This window comes from Pieris rapae, chromosome 14, assembly GCF_905147795.1.
Source record: "Pieris rapae chromosome 14, ilPieRapa1.1, whole genome shotgun sequence".
NCBI lineage: Eukaryota > Metazoa > Arthropoda > Insecta > Lepidoptera > Pieridae > Pieris > Pieris rapae.
This window is the reverse complement of record NC_059522.1, coordinates 6,240,607-6,260,471: the sequence shown is the minus strand read 5'-3', so window position 1 is coordinate 6,260,471 and position 19,865 is coordinate 6,240,607. Positions and strand designations below refer to the sequence as shown.

Below are 19,865 nucleotides of genomic sequence, written 5' to 3'. Positions count from 1 at the left end.
TATTATGTATTAAAGTTATATAATAACTAGATTCAAGCTTAGGGGACACCCCAAAATCTAGCAAAAAAGTGGCACCTTACCTACCATCATTTTCTTGAATAACTCAGGCCATTTTTGTTCTGCTATAACTTCCGTCAGGTTAAAATTAGAAGTCTGAATTTTCTCTAAATGACTAAGTCAATATGTTTATTTAAAAAATAAAAGATTTTTATTACTGATTAGTCAGTATAAGATGTTTTTAGTTTATAATAATATGTAATAATGAAAATGGTCCCTTATGTAGGTATTTAATAAATGAACCTACTTCTTATAACGTGATACTCACAACTTTTTGCGGTAGAATAACTGAGTTGCGAGAGGCATAGTTAGATTTCCTTAGAAATATATGTTTATTTATGTTTTTAAGTTTATTAAACTTAAAAACAAAAGAATTTGAATCTAATAATACTATTTTAAATATTTTCTCAATGTAGGTAAATCTAAGTAAATCATAAACGCTATATCAGCGACTCCAACTAAAGCAGTAAAAGCATTTGAGCGTAGCAAATAAAGTATTATACATAAAATGAATTCGATACGTTCTCATGACTTGTACAGTCAAACCAATTTTTCTAATGGGAAGTTCTCAATTTTTTAATTAACATTTATATTCAGAGTATTTGCATCTGATTCCAATGCGAGATTACAAGTTTAGGTATGCAATCTGTCTGACTTGCTAATTCAATTAGGTTGATTCCAGCAGAGGTGACCTAATTACATCATCGCGAAATTAGTAAAGGCATAAATTTGAATCTACTAGTTTTACCCGACAACGGATTAGTTGTCAGATTTGGAGTATATTATTTTTATTACTGCTTAATTTTAAGGCAAAGTGTCTTTATAGCAAGAGCGAGTATTTAGACCAAATGTTTGACACTTATAAATAACTAATTACTATGATGTGTTGTTAATGTTATTACATAACTTCATAATGAAAATTAATACGAAATTTGCCTGTTTTTATATGGCCGCTTGTGTGGATATTTATAATAAGTCGATCTAAATGTTTCACTTTCTTTGCAATAAACGATTTATTATTATAATATTACAGTATGCAGACAAATGTAATAAGTTTTTAAACTATGGTTCTTAAAACAAGAATGACGCATATCGTATAAGGAAAATAGGTTAATAAAACATATATAATCTTATCAGATCGGACTTAAAAAATAGGCCTCAGATTTTTGCATTTGTTTCGCGATTATTGTTTTTTTCTTATACGCAAGTATAGTGATAAGTACTTGACACACGCCGCCGGCTTTTTGGGCCTGAGTTCTGCCATGCTTGCCCGCCATGTTTATCTTCACCAAACTAGTGAGTGTTAAATGCGTATACAGACAGAAAGTCCGTTGGTGCATAGCCAGGGTTCGAAATACAACCTGAAGGCTGAGAGTTGCAAACTGGAGCCAACACAGCTATATTAAAAACGGGGTAACTTTAAAATGTATTACAAAAAATACCGAAATAAATTACATTGTACTGAAAACATTTATAATAAACCTCTAAAAACATGTTTATTTTTCCTATCAAGTACTGAATGAATTTGACTTCATTCAATAAATCAATTAGAACAATCAAGTGCAGTTGACATTCATAACCGCTCATTGACCAATCTATGAAAGAATTTTATGAAATAACCTTTATATGCAAGGTATTGTACCCAATAGTAATATAATGGGTCTGATTATAATTCATTAAAGAGACATTCTCTTTTGCGAAATTAATGTTAAAAATATTATAATCATGAGTACAATTAAAACAAAGAACGTGTAATAATATAGATGATGTCACGATGTGGGCTGACAGATGCCAGGTTTTAGTTTATTTATATTTAATATAAAAATAATAAGGTACTTTAAAGGATTACTTAAATATTTTAATGGAGTTTGAAGAACATTTCTTCACATATTATGCCTATAAACTGCCTTAACGTGCCAAAAAAAAACATACACATTTAAATAGTAATAAACCTACTAGTAAATACATAGTTAAAAAAGTTAATTAGTTAATATGCTTTTATGAAACCTTATATTCATGAGAATACACTAATGTACTGAACATCAACAGTGTAGGCTAAAAGTAATGAGTAACAATCATCATCTTTATTTAATATAAAATATAAATTTTACACATCTTTGTATTAATATAAAATTAAAGTGTACACATTAATAACTAATAATGTAATTACATCAGACGATATTGCCAGAGATGATTAACATTCCATAGACATAATATGACACAGACAATTCCATGACAGATTCCTTCAAGGTTGTATAAAAAGCATCGATAGTAGAGTTAGAAGATTCCCATGGCAGATTCACACGCGGCGTTATGGTCTATGAACACGAAGAATCACCGCAGAGTTTGATGGCCTTTGACCTTTGGCCAAGACAAGGTTCTGATTTAAATAAGTAATATACATTTAATTGTATGCGTAAATATTTCTTTATTAGACTTTTGGGCGAAACGAAACAATTGACGTAATTTTATTGAACTTGAAGGGTCAAAGTACACATTACTTGGGATAAGGTTTTCAGGCTTTTACCAATCAAGCGTAGTAATAAAGAAATGCATACATAGGTAATAACTAGGCTGAACTCAACGCTTTAGATTAAAAGAGAGTAAAATATGGAAAACCAAAGGGGGAGCATCAGTCGCGACGCGTTTTTTTGTCTACTTATCTTGATAACGCGTGGCAAAGGGAGGATATGTTTGTAAGTCTGACTTTTTTTTAATGCATGCAACCAAAATTACTGTTTTCATGTTGATACATTTCTCTATAGGGGTGAAATCGATATTGTTAATACATGATAAGTACTTTCCTAATTCTTGAGAACGAAAGTAATCAATCATTTTTACCTGTTTATTACTGTTATGGTGACTTTATTAATATATAATGATGTAAAGACGTAAAGAAATAAATAAAGCATTCTATCTCATTCTAGCCTATCCATCCTGGATCACATCTCTGAGCATACATACATATATACATATTTCCATCTCATGTGGTGTTCATTGATTACGCTTGTGATTTAGTGGTGTCAATTCCTCACGATTTTTGCATCTGTCGTATTTTCAACTGAACATATTATATCCTACCAATTTTCATTTCATTTCCCTAGCACTTTGACTTTAATTTTGGTGCATTTCTAAAGCGTTAAAGGCTTTTTAAAATAAACAGTATTAAGTTATACTTATGAAGTTTTTGAAGGCAAGTTCGTACGGGACAGTTCATACACATTTTTCGATCCTATGGAGTATACTTTTGAAAATAACTTGTACTATATGTACTAGCGGGCCCATCCCATACGGGTGGACATTTATAAAAAAAAAATTAAGAGTTTACAGTTGATATTTGTGCTTCCTATTATTAATATATGTTCTTTAATATTGTGAAACATTTGTTTGTTCTATCATCAATTATTTTTGCTGCGCATGCTATTAAAGATATATTAAAGGTTTTACACCTTCGGCAACATTATTGTAGTTTTAGTTGCAAGAAAAAATACTTATTGTTACTATATTATTAAATAGCCATTATTAACGAGTGATAATGGAGCATTCAAATTGTGAAAGAATTTTTAAAATCGGTACAGTACTTTTTGAGCCAATTCGTTACAAACATACAAATCTTTCCTCTCTATAATCTTATTATAGGTAGGGCTAATGGTGTAGGCACATAACGGACAATATATCTATAATACTGTGTAACTTGTTTAAATTATAACGGTATAATCTACATTATTTGATCTATAAAAACCCATTAATTTTCACTTGCATAATGAAACTCAAAATTGCAGTGTAACAAAAGATGTTTACAAACACCTGCCTATAATTTTATGAATTCTGCAAATGCAGCTGCCTTGCCATTTCGGGTTAATTAAATATGACATTTTGAAAGAACTTACGGACTAAATAAGAAAACTTTCCCGAGAAAATGTTTTTTCTCAATTTTAATAATATTGTTTCTGGCTTAAGAATTTATTTCACACTGATATTTATAAAATAGTAGCGTACTCGACATATTGTCATATACACTGGATCGTAAATACATAAATCTGAAAGTTATCATATCTAATTCTAAGCCATTCCTGAATCTAGTTAATCACCCACAAAAATCTTCATAAAAGTCGGTCTAGACATGCCAGATGAGTTAAATTCTCGAAAGAAGATTTGTAATATACATATATGTATATATAAATTATAACAAAAAAAAGAGCAGGGTTCTTTATTTTTAATTAATTTTTAATTCATATTTCTTTGGTTACTTTTACTTTTATATTTATTGCATGTACGGCTATCGGTTTTTTGTAATTATTGAAAGAAGGGCAAGAAAGTATTATTCTCATGTAAGTGCATTTTTGTCTTTTTTGAGAAATAAAGTCTTTAAACCTAAATTTTAAGGATAAATTTATTACTTACTTAGCGATAAATCATTCTTGTACTCTCTACTATGGTCAGAACTTTGTATGAAATTATCTTACACTAACCAATAATAATCATATAACAATAATTATAATATGTCTCATCTCGCGTAGTATTTGGCGCCCTATAACAGACAGGTTCCTGTCACAATACACATAAAACTAGTTGGCTACAGTAAAGATTAGTTTGTGATTATGCACGCTTCGAGCATCACGAGATTGTTTTTGCTCATTACATCCATCATCCAACATCCGTGATTTGAAAGCACATCCTATCTCTATGTCATACGACATATATGCTTTCAGTCCTTGAAAATGCGTTTGATGATCACGGAAGGCATGTGTTTCTGTGATATTTAAACGGTTTCTTCGAATTTCACCTCTTTGTATTAATGACAATGAGGTGAATAGTAAATGCTTTAATTAATTTTAGGATCTTAAACTACATTACTATAGGCGTATTAGCTAAATTTGTACGTTTTCCAATAAACCCTTTAGACAATATCTAGACAAATTTATATGAAAATATTTACGTGACAAAGCGTGATCTAGTGTTATTGCCATACAAATTTGCTTAGATTCAGTTTGTCTCAATTCAAAGAGCTACTAGTTAGGTCCGTGTTTTTACGTGGGGCCCATGTTCCACAGGGGAGAAATTTGATAGTTAAGGGGTGAGGGGCTATTAGAAAATTTATGATTTTTCCATTATGTTTTGAAATCTACTTACTGTGTTTCGTAAATAATTTCCAATAAAATTGTAGAAAGGCTATGTTGGGGCATGTTACATAAAGGTTGGGAACTGACGTGGGGGCTGCTTTTGATCCTAATTAGCTTACATCTAATGTTTTGGTTGATATTAGTAAGGTAAATCTTCCATACGATAAAATTTAATTTTTCTTTTAAACCCAAGGATAGATACTTAGCGCTAATTCTCGGCTTTGAATCTCATAGTACAAGAAGGCTAATACGGCTTTATTTGTGTAATCTAAGCCTATTTATAACATCGGTCTATTGATTAACTTTCAATTCGATGTCAAGAATAGGTTTCCATATTATAATATGATTGTTGTTTATTTCTTGATATGTACCTAATATTAAATTTTATAGAATTACTATAGCGAACCACTTGCCTGGTAATTGCGTCTAGTGCTCTGTAAATATTTAAACGTTCCTGTAATTGGTAGGAATCATGCAATTGAGATAATAATACTATGCTGTAAGCCAAAGGGGTTTGAGCGGTACTCAAGTACATACTGCATTTTACTGTTTTTTACAAAATTGCTTACGCGTAAAACTAAAACATGTTTTCTGTCAATATATATTCTAAATAAAATTCTTTCTGATATAAAAAGGCTACAAATGAATATTTAGAACATTTTATTAAATTACCATCCGTATCACCTGGACGTCCGTCTTTCCACAACTGAGCCTTTGCTAAGGCAGTTTTCGCGCACCACCGCTTTGTGGAATCAGCTGCCCACTGAAGTATTTCCATACCAAATCGACTTAGGGTCCATCAAGAAAAGAGCGTACCAATTAAAGGCCGGCAACTTGCGAGCTTTCTGGTAATGTGAGTGTCCATAGGCGGCGGTATCACTTAACATCAAGTGGGCATCCTGCCCGTTGGCCTCGTATTACATAAAAAAATAACAGATAGATATAGCTAGTAACATATAAATCTATTTAATGTTAATCAAATTAATGTTAAATAATTTATTATGGTCTTAATGGTACTTGGTAGACACATAGATAAGTTTTATTACAGTTTATACAACGGGCAGTATGCAATGTTGAATAACTAGCATTTTTTAATCATAGTTTTAACTAATTCTATTATCTCTATTCAATAAAATATAGTACGTTTGATTTGACGTTACTTTTATACTAGTACAAAAGTTTCAGGTTTTTATAAAAAAATTTTTTGGAGTTAACTAGAAATTTGGAATAATAATATAATAATAGAAAAGACACATTCAAATATTTTTAGTTGATATAATTAGCATTAAGATAAATCACAACTGCTAGTTCAGATTGCACTGACATTGCATTACAATGAGGAACCAGATGTAATCACTTGGATAAGTAAGAATTTTTATTTTAATTAAAACGTGAGGAATCATTTCATAGTAACTTTAAGGTATTGAATGCTATGTCTTGTGTGAACTGAGTTCTAAGTTATATCCATAAGTTATTAAAACTTATGTTTAGAATCCTAAATCGAATTCCAGTATTGTCAGTTTACTTTATCAGCAGGTAGTGAAGCTCATATATTGGCCTGGTGCCTGGGTATGGAATGGAGAACACAGCTTGTAGAATACAGTAAACTGTGGTAACTAAGTGGCGTGAATGCAAATTAAATGATGCAATGGTTTAAGTATCTAAAACAGTGTTTTCATTCACGACAGGACTCATTAACGGCCAGCGGATATAGGGGAATTGAAATTCAAGACGTTAATAGCCTTTCTATGAGGCACTTGTCATACCCAATCAGAAATTTGATTAGTGAATTTCAATATTATGTATTAGAAGTTGTAACAATAATATTAATAAAGCAGTTCTCTGGGTTGGATATAACGCATACATTTATTTATTTATTTATTTATATTGTACTCCTACAGCTAACACAAAATACATATAATAACAAACAAATACACCGAGAACATAGCCACAAACGGAATACATGATACATTATAATAAAAAGATTTAAAAAAGGGAACAAACAAACAAGGTATTTAATACAATTAACAATAATATAAAAATTACTTCTTTTTACAAAGCTGACGATCTTCTTGTAAACGTTAAAAGAATACATCTGTATATCTATATATACAATATCATGTGTCGTATACAAATGATCTTATATATCTATTACATCGAATTTATGTTAGTTATAAAACTCAAGAATCGCCAGACCGATTTGGCTTATTATGATCCTGAAATATTTGTGGAAGTTCAGGGAGAGTTTAAACGTAGAGAATCAAATTAAAAGTAAAGATACATACTAAAAACGACAAACGAATTACATAATAAAAAGGAGTGAAAACTGCTGTTTTTGTCTTTTTAGAAATAAATAATTGTCACTTGGTTATTATTGAAGTTATTTATTTATAGATGCCTTCAGAAATGTCTAGTCTGTTTAATAGCTATAGCATAAAGTCCGATCTCTTTGGTCAGTTTCAAAAAATTGTATTATGCTTTGATACAAATATTATTTATATATAAGTAGTTTTGTATTAATTTTTCAGATCCAAGTAAATATTTTTTCCACTTATTTAGAGTTAATTAGTTTTGTCACTATTATAAAATATTGACTGCAAAAACACATTTGCTACAAGTAAAAACAAAGAAGGTTTTTTTAAAATAGTCCACATCTCGCGTCTATTTCACTTAGATGTTTAAGTCACGCACATTTTTAAAGTCGTCGCCTAATTGCGCATAATTTACAAGTGGTTAAATCACGAACATCTGTGGTACGTGGTGGCTCAAATTACTTGTCCTTGACAACGAGTGACTCAAATCGACATACAGTTTGCCAAATTGTAAAGGCACTAGCTGATTTGAAAGTTGTAACGGTACTGGCACTTAAACGCAGTGAAAATACCTCTTAGCTTTTGTTGACAACGTTTTAGTCTATACAAGATTAATCATAGGTGGAAAAGTGATTATACTAGATATTTTTTATTGATGTGTTTGTTAGGATTGGAAAGCCAGCGCTATTATTCGTTGAACGTTGAGGGTTGCGGTTATACCTATGCTTTGGACCAGTGACTTGGACTTCCGTTGCTAGGCAATAGACAATAAGGCTGTCATAGTATTTATACAAGGTGCTATCATTCTTAGCTCAGTTCATACCTTTTTGAAAGCTAAACTAAAAGCTCTCATAGGCTGGATTCTTAGACATTTAGTTAACAAATAAGTTTATATCGTTATTTACTGTTTAGTATTACGCTAGAATAGAGAAATATTTAAGAAATACATGGTTTTACTAAATTTTAATAAATAATCTAAGCAAGTTCAATTGAAAAATTGAAAACGTTTAATACAGTCAATGGTTATTTGTCGAGACAGTCAATCGCCCAATTGAGACAAATCGTACTAAAATAGATGCATTATAGATGCTATTTATGTATTATGTATTACAAGTTGTATTGAGTAGTTCAAAGATGTCATATATAATAATAAAAGATAATTGTCTTTAAATTTAATGTGCACACTTCATACAACCTAAGCTTTGAACGATATCTAAACAATCTTTAATAAATTTCACTTTATTATAAGAGAAAATTGAAAAGGAAAAGTAGCAAGAGTAAAGTTGTTATTTAAGTAAAAACCCTCGGACGATTTTTACTTGTATTTTTTCTATTGTCTGTAAATAATTAATCATTCGAACTGATGAATGAACTATTATTACCATTGAGGCATAACAATTTTCGTGGCCTAATAATAATACCTTACCTACCCACCACATGACGTATAACACGGCACCAGCTTCGATTCCCACGATAACATAACAATATCGGGGTTAAACATAGACATTTAATTAAATTTGTATGATACGGGATATCCTTGATTATAAAAACTTAATCAACCTTGGTTTACTAGTTGCCAATGAACCACTAAGCCGTGTTTTGTTCAATTGTGTCGTGTTACTATAGCCTTTTCATTGTATGGCATCATATTAGTTTCTCAGAAGTCGACAATGTGAGACAATCACGGATCGTGGACAGAGTTCGACGCACTTTAGTAAAACAAAAGACATTTACATAAGGATCGGAAGTGTCAACGTAGTTCTTATCAATCTCTCTTATGGGATAGTCGGGAGGGACAACTTCCTTTTTGAGAACTACATTTGAATTTAGAACCTTTTAGGTATCCTTATCCGGAATACATATTCAAATTAAGATTAACATAAGCTTCGAGAGTTACCGTCGCTAACACATTTACGTTAAATATGGTAATCTAAAGTGGGTCCAAAATGTTTTTTGTTGCCCTATGATCCTTAGAACAGTCGTTAACAAATCTTGACTAGCACCGTTCCTTTAATATTAGTAATAGTGTACAAATATCATGCACAGCTGGCAATACCTTGCTTAATTGGTTAACCTCATTCATCTGAAAGTTAGTACCTGGGTCGTAACTCATAAATACCTTTTGTTTTAATTATAAAAATTCCCATTAATTAGACAATAGCCACGATGTATATAGCCACCACTGGGCTTTAGGTCGTAATTTTTAATAGAATTGGTCTCATAAAGATGGGGTCACCAGTCATACCCGCATAGATCTTACAAACTTATAGATTCATTTAACAATGATTTCAAACCTTATATTACATAAATAAAGTCCATTTATCCTCACATTTATTATGCTCCCTAGTTCTCCCCTTCTTTTGGACAATCGACATGCAATTTATCAATCAGTGTAATTGTCACAGTTCACGTTATTACACAGTATTATAATTTAATTTCCGCACTATTCATTTTTCTAACAGTTTATTTTCTGAATATTTCACGATAATAGAAAATGGCATCTAATCAAATATCACGAGGGATTATGATCTTTTATTTATCTAGGAGGTTGATTTTTTAAAGTTCGAAAGACCATTTTTGTTTCAGTTTATTTTTTTAACATTATATATTTACATACACATCTATTACTATAATTATTTTCTATATTTATTTCTCTCTAAACGATAAGTATATCGCCATTGCAATATTTTCAGTGACTCCAATGGTTTCGTTCGTTCTTACCGAAATTTGCTGCAAAGTAAATTGTTACGACAATTTTAGGGCATTTTGTAAAGTTGTAGCTAACTATTAAATAACTTTGGTTTTATAAAAACTAGGCTACTCGTTCCTCGGTACCTATACTTTTCCCTAACTTATAACGTGTTACGACTTCGAAAGTACCAATTTAACCCAGTTACAACTAAGACAATTTTCAAGTTTGCTCACTATTAGAGGTCTTAAACTTCATGTTGTGGACTAAGAATCGTAAAGCATATCAGTTATGATAATACTAAAATCTTCAGGCTTCTTTACGTTTAGAACGGTATGAATAAAGAGGTCGGTATTAATTAAATTGTTAGATACTTTATGTAGGCAACTTACTGACAAAACGATATTGTATACCTATGTGATAACACCTAAAGTTTTCCCCGGGGTTTGAATGCAGCACGTCAGTATTAACCAAGCCTGGGTAGTTAATTTCAAACTACCTTTTTCATATTAAATTCTTTAAAAGCTATAAATCTATCGAATATAAACCATCATTTACCATTTATAACATACTTCCGTCGATCATTCATAAGTTCCTTAGCTAGTTTTGGACATTCATTGTTCAACACAGCACACAATTCTTGTAACTTCACACCGCTTTGTTTACCAACAATTTCTATAAAATAATTACACTTTTCATTACCACTAGCACTGGTAATTACTTCTAAATCGTTTACGCTAAATAAACCCTTTTTCACGAGCACATCTAATACATTTGTATCACATAGTTCTCGAAGTAACGTACTTTTATGCTGCGAAAGGCAAGCACACACATCTACCGTCATAGCCATCGTTCAACTAAAGAAAAAATTTACGGATTACAACCGTCGCCGGTCGGCACAGCGGCAGCCGGCTCGCAGCTACGTACTCAGGACTACGAGTACGGTGAATATTCTATAGCTATTGAAAGCTATTATATTTATAATACAGAAAACTTAGCTCTCTAATATGGAATAAGTCAACTTAAGTATTTTTTATATGTGTATATTTATGGTTAGGTAAATTATTGGGTTTTATTTAGATGCATCCATTTATCTTATTACAAAATTATTAAAACTAATAAATAAATAAAACCGCTTGGTAACCCCCAATAAAATCCTAATAGACTAGGGAGTTACTTAGGTCAACTTTTTTAGCAAGAAAACGAAAGGACATGCGGAGAAAACCTAAGAAAAAACGTCAACCATACCTAACTGATTAGTGGGAAGAATTTTTTTTTCTAGTATTTATACTGTGCACACAATATTATACAAATTAAAAGGTTTACCAAATTTTTTAAAACTAAATCTTTAATACTACCATCTAGTGATTGATTTTTGCTTCTCTAATAAAAACAAAGATAAATTATATCGTAAGGTTTTCTGAGTTATAGAATACTATAACAACATAAATATCACAAAATTTCTTTCTTATCAATAATAATTAATAAAACAATTATTTATATAAAAAATAACTATGTAAATTATTTCAACGTTATAAATATAATAATTTTACTATTCGGCTGCTTTCTAGTGTCTATTGTTTTAACGCCATAGAGTAGTATGGAGTATTATATTATATCTATGGTTTCCTTAAATTTGGAAGTTGGCAGTGATGCCAACTTGGGGGTTTCCTCCCAAATTATGGGAAAAACAAGATGTCCAAGGGTTTTAGGGGGTACATTTATTAAGGGGAATTTTTTAGGGGGTACTTCATTCAAGAAATTGACGAAAACACAAAAATTGTCTGCCAAGAAAAGTTAAGAATAACCGAATTCGAAGAAAGAAAAGTTAAAAAAAAAATCGTTTTATCTCATGGTTTATATCAAATGAATTCCCATAATTACAACAGCTATTTTCTACTACTTCAATGTATTTTTGAAGTTATAGTCCTTTTGGCGCGGTGGAGAAAAATTATGAGAGTGACTTTTTACGATGCGCACGCACACCGACACCTGAATTCGAAATCGTTAAATCGATAACTATGTTCAAGTTGTATGTTCTAGTAATTTTATATGCAGAACTTGTGTTTCGTAACAGTACAATTAAACAGAGTGAATAAATATTATTTTGGTATTTTTAAATCAATTTCATATACGACAGTGATAGTATTTACTAATAATTTATTTATTTAAATAAAATCTTTTTGATTAATTGTATTATTTATCGTTAATCACTAGTGCATTTTAGTTATTTTTTTTCCATACAGCAAAGAATTATAAATTCTGACGTGAGTACATAAGTACACACACTCTTTTTTAATTCATAATAATATATTCTCTTAAACCAAATCTACAACAAAAACATCAGGGGTTTTTGATCGACCTTTAGGGGTATTTGAAGTTGGTTCTAGGGGGAACATTTTGTAAGAGTTGGCATCACTGGAATTTGGATTTAGGATGTTTAAAACGGTAGTGATTATATACTCTTTGGATGTTTAACTTTATTATTGTAATGCATCTATGTTATGCCTAACCTTAAACTATATAGAAATAAGCGCTGCTTATTATTAGTGTTAAGTGAGTTTTGCGAATTTCTGTTTAAATAATATATTGTTGATATTGTATGTGTTGCAATTAAAAGAGAATATCAATAAACATGTCTCCGAAGTCTAACAGGGGGAGTGAAGGTAAATTATGTTTAATTTTATTTTAGTTAATTAATATTTGTTAAATGTCGAAACGAAAATCATTAAATACTATTTTCAGCTCATACAAACCATTTTTTCTTATTTTAATAGGTATTCTATCATCAAATGACATTTTTTTTTATAGATGTTATTTAGCAATTATACTACGTGGGATCGGTGAATAATTATGTTTATTCTGTGAGTTTTAAGTTTTAGTCATTTTATTATCTTTATAAAACTAATCAGACTGGCTTTTATTTTATAGATACAGACTCTGGGTCAGATTCCGATAGTGGATCCAGTGGCAGCCGTAGTAAAAGTGGTAGTCCTGCACCATCTGGGAAAGAAGGTAGTAGGTCTAGGTGAGCTATAATTTAAACTATTTAAGTGTTTCATGTAGTATCTAAAATAATAGATCATACTGCAGGCATTAATTTGGTCTTGGTCTATAAGCATAAATAATGTAACAACAAATTTCAGATTATTTTATTCATTTAGTTATTGTATCTTATATTAGTCAAGTAATATTTACTTCAGGTCAGCATCTCGAGGTTCTGTGAAATCAGGAAGCCAGTCACCAAAATCTAACCACTCTGCTCGATCAAGGAAATCATCTGTCGCTTCAATTGCATCTAGAAGTAAATCAAATTCACCTGCAGGATCAAATAGATCGGGATCTGTTCAAAGCAACAAATCTGGTTCTTCAAGCCCTAAGTCCCAAGCATCTGGCAGTCCAAATAGGGCTTCAAAATCAAGGTATAATTTATTTACACAATTGTTTTTTTTTTTTAATTCTAGTAAATGTAGTAGTAATCTAGTAAATTCTAGTATGTGTTAAGATGCTAAATATAAAGAAAAATACATTTTGGTTTAAGGTCAAGATCCAGAAGTGGATCTGTTAGTGGAAGGTCTAGATCAGGAAGTCCGAAATCTGGTCCTCAGACACCAAAGTCACGATCACAGAGCCCTAAGTCTGCCTCAGGGAGTCCAAAGTCGAGATCCCAAAGTCCAAAGTCTCGATCTCAGTCTAAGTCACCGGCACCTAAGGCTAAAAGTGGATCTCGGTCAGTGAGTGGAAGCCCTCAGCGGAAGTCAAGGTCTAGGTCAGGCAGTGCTTCATCAAGGTCTAAGAGTGTTGGCAAAGATGACAGTCGATCAAATTCACCAAATCTCATGATAGACGACCAGGAGGAGAAAGAAAAATCTAAGTCCAAGAGCAGATCTAGGTAATAAATATAAATTTACTATTTATTTATTTAAAACTATCACTGTGTCATTTTATTGTATGGTGGTTGGAATTAAATTTAGGTAAGGAGGGAAGTATTTAATACCATTTACAGGATGTTTCTTTTGTGAAAATATTTCAGTAATGTTTTCTATAAATCATTGCATGGTGCACATAGATATCTTTCCTCCTATATTTAATTTTGGTGGTTCTCATAAAACATGTAAACTTTAAATTTACACATACAAATCATAAATTTATATTTCAGGTCACGTTCAACACAGTCAAAATCTCGTTCAAGAAGTAAATCCAAAAGCAGATCCCGATCACATTCAAAAAGTTCAAATGCTTCTGATGCAGGTAATTTATTATTGACAATAAGTCATTTTTAATCTATGTTAATAAACAGATATCTTAGCATATATTTTTTTTTATCACTGTTGGAAATCTTACTTGGGTAATGAAACAATTAAAGACCTTAAACAAATTGATATGCCTGTTTTAGTTTATGTTTCAAGAGATATATTAGCAAAAGTATCTCACTGAGGCAGTAATCTGTTTGCACTAAAGTCTAAAATACTTTTGTTTTAACAAAAATACCCTCTAAATGGCAGATTACTTTGTCTAGTTGTCAGGTACAATAGTATTACCTTTATCTTTATTTCAGGCGATAAAAAGAAACGTGCAGTATTATCAGACTCTGAGAGTGATGAAGATAAGAGTAGTAAGAGGAAGAAAGATTCTGACAGTGGTTCAGATACAAGTGGTAAACCCAAAAAGAAAGTCAAAAGGCTTGCTTCAGATGATGAAAATCAGGAAAAGGCTGACGGGGATGGCGGTAAGTAAGATTAGATGCTATGGAAAGAAATTTAAGTGTTGGCCCATAGAATAAATATTGGATTGGTCTCAGGTTTCAGCTCGAATGTTGTATGAAATCTAGTTGTTATTTTATTTTTTATGTTTTTATACATGCATATTTCACAGTATTATCAGACAAATTATAAAGAAGCTAAAATAAAAGGTGTGTTATAAAATTTAATAAAAAGTATTTAACCAATTATATTATATTTGATTTATTTGTAATTTAATAGTTTTGGGCCATAATATCATTTCATCATTTTCCAGCTCACTTTGGTAAATTAATATGTATTATTTTCAGTAACGGCCGACGCCCTCTTTGGTGATGCATCTGACATCAGTTCGGATGAAGACAAGGATAAGCGATCTGACAGATCCCGCTCAAGGTCCAGAAGTCGCAGCCGAAGCCGAGATAAATCTGATGATGGAAGACGGTCCGATGATGACAAAAGGAGTGGAGATGAGGTTAGTCTTTTTTGGAATATTCAAAAAATTAGTACCTTCTTAATAAAAGATAAAAGATAATATTGCAAAATATATATATATATATATATATACCCCTATTATATATATATTATATATATTTCTGCATCTATTTTATTGATATGATTAAAAGTAATCAGCCAACGATTCCAGAATTGAATTGAAGTCTAGATTCAGTTATATGCCATGTACTGAAACCAAGGCAATGAGAAGTGATGTATGGGAACAACTAAGTGTTTTTCAATTTTTAAAGGGTCTGTCATCAAGCAAAACAATAACCATTTTAAATAAATATATACAAGAAAGTTGATCAGAAGATCATAGAAATACCCACTAAAAGCTAAGAAAGCTTTTGGTGGGCATTTCTAACTAATATCTTAATAACATGTGGGTTAAAAAGAATATCTTGAAATATTAAATGTTTTCGGCATTATTATAGTTATACAAGTAGCTTTTAGTACATATATTCTTTCTCATTTCTCTTTTAAATGTGAATCAGTCAGTTATAGCAATAACAGAACTTTTATATAAAAATCATAATTTTTGTTTCAGGAAACCCGCAAACCAGAAGAAGAAGAGGAACTAGAGATCCCGGAGACCCGTATTGACGTGGATATGCCCAAGATTTGGACGGAGTTGGGAAAAGAGCTGCATTTCGTGAAATTGCCAAACTTCTTGTCAGTTGAGACGAGGCCATACGATCCTGCTACTTATGAAGATGAAATTGATGAAGAGGAGACACTGGATGAAGAAGGTAGAGCCAGGTAATATACTTTGTTTTTAATACAGCGTCACCGACCGCTTAATATTTTTTTATTTAATATGTTAATTTTTTTAATCACATTGTTTAGTATGGAAAATTAAGCACATAGGAGCGAACTTACGACCTCAGTGGATGAGAGTCGCACGTTAAAACCAATAAGCCAATACTTCTCTTGCAATCTAATTATCTATAAGAATACATAATAAAAACTGCTCATAATATAAAATAACATTTACAATGAAACAAGGCAGATTATCCTATTAGTTGTTAAAATACGGTCACACGAACATAGTGTCATAATATTATAAAGCACTAAGACTATTAATGAACATTTTCATTAAGTTTAAAATATTCACTAGTATTGTAGAAAATGAAAACAACATAATATATCTGTATGTAATTATTGTAAAGGCGCACTCTTTTGAGAAACTTTTGTAAGAAAATAATGGCCAAAATTATTGTGTATTTACAGACTGAAACTTAAAGTAGAAAATACAATTCGTTGGCGAACAGTGTTCGACAAAGAAGGCAACGCGGTGAAGGAATCGAACGCACGAATGGTGAAGTGGTCGGACGGAAGTATGTCTTTGCACCTCGGGTCTGAGATATTCGACGTTTATAAACAGCCCTTGCATGTGAGTATTTAAAATCTATTCATGCATGCCTTATAATATTGTGTATTAAGGTATCTTAAAGACCTTTCTTTCTATATACAAATTACCAGCCGACTTGTCAGTAGTTGTTATTACAGACGCTTATTTCATGTTTATTTTATAAGTTTAATAATGATAATAGAACATTTTGATAACTGATGCACACATTTTTTTATTTTAACGCAGAGCCTATAGCCACAGAAAAAGCATACATTTCATATTATAATGTTAATGAATAATGAATTCTTTTGAAACAATATTACATACATGTCAGTTTCGAATAGTAGATGTAGATTTGTAGATGACTTAGCTAAGCGCTTATCTGTATCTATTATTTTATTGCGTACATTCTTAACACCTGCTGTGACAATAGACGAGGATATGTCTCTGTCCCATGTACAAGTAATTTGTTTAAAATTTAATTTTTTCGTGCGCAGAAGCTATATAGAAATAAAAATCTTTAAATATAATTTTCAGGGCGATCACAACCATCTATTCGTTCGTCAAGGTACAGGTCTCCAAGGACAAGCGGTGTTCCGAACGAAACTTTCATTCAGGCCCCACTCAACCGATTCGTTCACTCACCGAAAGATGACGCTCTCAGTCGCAGATCGTTCGACTAAAACCTCTGCTATTAAAATCCTGTCGCAAGTCGGATCAGACCCTGATGCTGATAGGAAATACCAACTTAAGGTAATTTTTAACGTCTTATATAACTTTTTTTTATTTAAATAGAAATATATATAGACTCTTCTTTTCTTGTGCTTACGAGGTAGAAAAAGACGGAACGGTATAAATCAGCGTAAATATATAATATTTTAAGAGGAATTAATATGTTTATTTAAGACCCTTATTAATCTATTTAATGTTCATAATATATCTTCTGAATGTATGAGTCATCACATTCGATGTTATTGTAACAGTTATCCAATAATGAAAACAATTATTAACTTAACAATTAGCAGTATTAATTTTTCTTTCAATTATAAATGTCAAGTTGGCTTGGCTTCAATTATAAATACCAAGCATAAGTAGCGCAATTACAAATTAATTTTTTGTCATAAAATAATATATAAGCTAAACAAGATATTTTAACCTCAAAATTCCTTAGGATCACATTAACAGATCGCATTTGAAGGCGTGTAAAGTAAATATTTTATTTATTTTGTTCGAAGTTAGATTTGCAAATACTTACTTTAAAAATTTCCGATTAAATATTTACTGTTATATGATAATAAAAGTCAATTTTACGATTAACTTTCGTACTAAGTTTAATAAAAAAATGCTGTTCTACAGAGAACTGAACTTTGTCACGTTTCTTCAATGAAATAATTTTTCCTTTTTAAACAACTATTTTTTTACCCAAAAATCGAAGGAGCAAGGTGGCAAAATCAGTAAGTCGAATCCATAAATAATTACAGAAAGAAGAAATGGAGCTCCGCGCAGCGATGCGTTCCCGCGCGTCTACAAGACCCAAGCGACGATCAGGAGGTGGTGGAACTGCTGCAAGAGCCAATAGGGATGACTCTGAAGACGAAGGTGGAGTGTCTCTGGCCGCTATCAAGAATAAATACAAGCAGGGAGCGAAAGGTATACAATTCTGTTTACCTATTTATTTTTAGAATTTAAAATAAAAACATTTTTAATCTATTGCATAGATTTTATCGCGGGCTTTGAGCGCGGCGAGAAACAAGAAATTCCGTAACGAAATTAAATACCTAACACACGATGACGTAATTTAGGCCAATATTCGTTAGAGTAGGACAGACCTCATACAATAGCTCACATCGGTCGTGCATGATCAGAGTCTTGTAGAGTGGTGATTTCAAAGACAAAAAATACTGCATTAATAAAAAATAAATAAATAATTATAATTGCATAATTTTTACCGCGGCAGCCCCCGACTGTCACACGTTTTTATTTTATTTAAACGTTTAGCTTCCTTGGACAATATCTTTGATCCACCTTTTCTTGGTCTGGGCCTAAATTTGTTTAGATTCATGATCATTTGTCAATCTAATAGGCAAATAGGTGATCAGGCTGCCTGCCTGCCTGTGCCTGACTGAGGCCGTTGACTTTTTGGGTCTATAGTAATGTAACTTTTTCATCACCTTCTAAGTAGTTAGGGATTCCTAACAAACCAACACAAGCGACACAGTACATACATATTTTGGAGTTAGACTGTTTTGACATAATGACGAAAAACAATATATAAAAATATATAAATGTTTTAAATTATATTTTAGCATTTGCAAGCTAAGTTGCCTGATAGTGCTTCAACTAATGATAATGTATGTTTTATTATCGTTTTAAAATATTTCAGGTCAAGCCTCGGCTATATATTCATCGGAATCTGATGGTTCTGATATGGAAACGCGGCGTGCGCGACGACTCGATCGGGCGAAGGCTCTCAAGGACTCGGATGATGAAGGAAGTGACGCAGATGCAAATACCCAGAAGAGCCACAGTGCTTCTAATTCTGGGAGTGGGAGCGAGTGATGTAATAGATGATGAATTTGGTGATGATGATGATGACGATGAAAGTGATGATGATATTTTACTTGAATTCAGCTAAGAAAAGAAGATTTTTTTAAGTTAAATATATATAAAAGTGTTTTTTGTAGCCTTACAAATAAACTGTTTGTTTTAGTTGTGGAACTGTGATTTTTCCGAAAAACTAAAACCACAAATAAAGTCCGATTACATATATGTATTATGTTGTAGCTCTAGAAAAACTTAAATTGTCTTTGTATTATGACGATTGTTCCATGAATCATAAAATAGTTAGTATAATTTGTGTAAATAATATTGTAATAAAAAATTTAAAAAAAAACTTTCTTTTTTCATGTCCTTTTTAATATTGTCCTGATTACTGTTTACATATGTATCAATTGCTTTAATTTGTCCCATTCGTTTTGTCTAAATAACTATATGTCTTGTGTATTTTTGCACTCCTTGTTTACCTTATCTTATTTAATTTCTTTTCTCGCATTGGTTGCCTGGAAGAGATTGTGCGAAAGCAAAAAAGCCTCCAGT

General features: G+C 31.4%; 2 protein-coding genes across 2 annotated transcripts in view; one reads left to right on the top strand and one right to left on the bottom strand.

Annotated features, from left to right (window-relative positions):
- Positions 1 to 11,091, bottom strand: part of LOC110997335 (tight junction protein ZO-1) — a 78,191-nt gene extending 67,100 nt beyond the window's left edge. The window contains exon 1 of the mRNA XM_045631171.1: positions 10,740 to 11,091. Within this exon, the coding sequence (XP_045487127.1) occupies positions 10,740 to 11,031 (292 nt within the window). The 5' untranslated portion in view covers positions 11,032 to 11,091. The remainder of the gene's footprint in view (positions 1 to 10,739) is intronic.
- A 1,561-nt stretch (positions 11,092 to 12,652) lies between these two features.
- Positions 12,653 to 19,620, top strand: LOC110997331 (another transcription unit protein). The gene is made up of 12 exons (XM_022265437.2): positions 12,653 to 12,847; positions 13,113 to 13,209; positions 13,385 to 13,603; positions 13,723 to 14,073; positions 14,341 to 14,432; positions 14,740 to 14,910; positions 15,232 to 15,395; positions 15,966 to 16,177; positions 16,649 to 16,811; positions 17,307 to 17,522; positions 18,251 to 18,419; positions 19,153 to 19,620. Exons 1-12 carry the CDS (start codon positions 12,817 to 12,819, stop codon positions 19,326 to 19,328), a joined length of 2,061 nt encoding a protein of 686 aa, XP_022121129.1. The 5' UTR covers positions 12,653 to 12,816; the 3' UTR covers positions 19,329 to 19,620.
- The last annotated feature ends 245 nt before the right edge of the window (positions 19,621 to 19,865 follow it).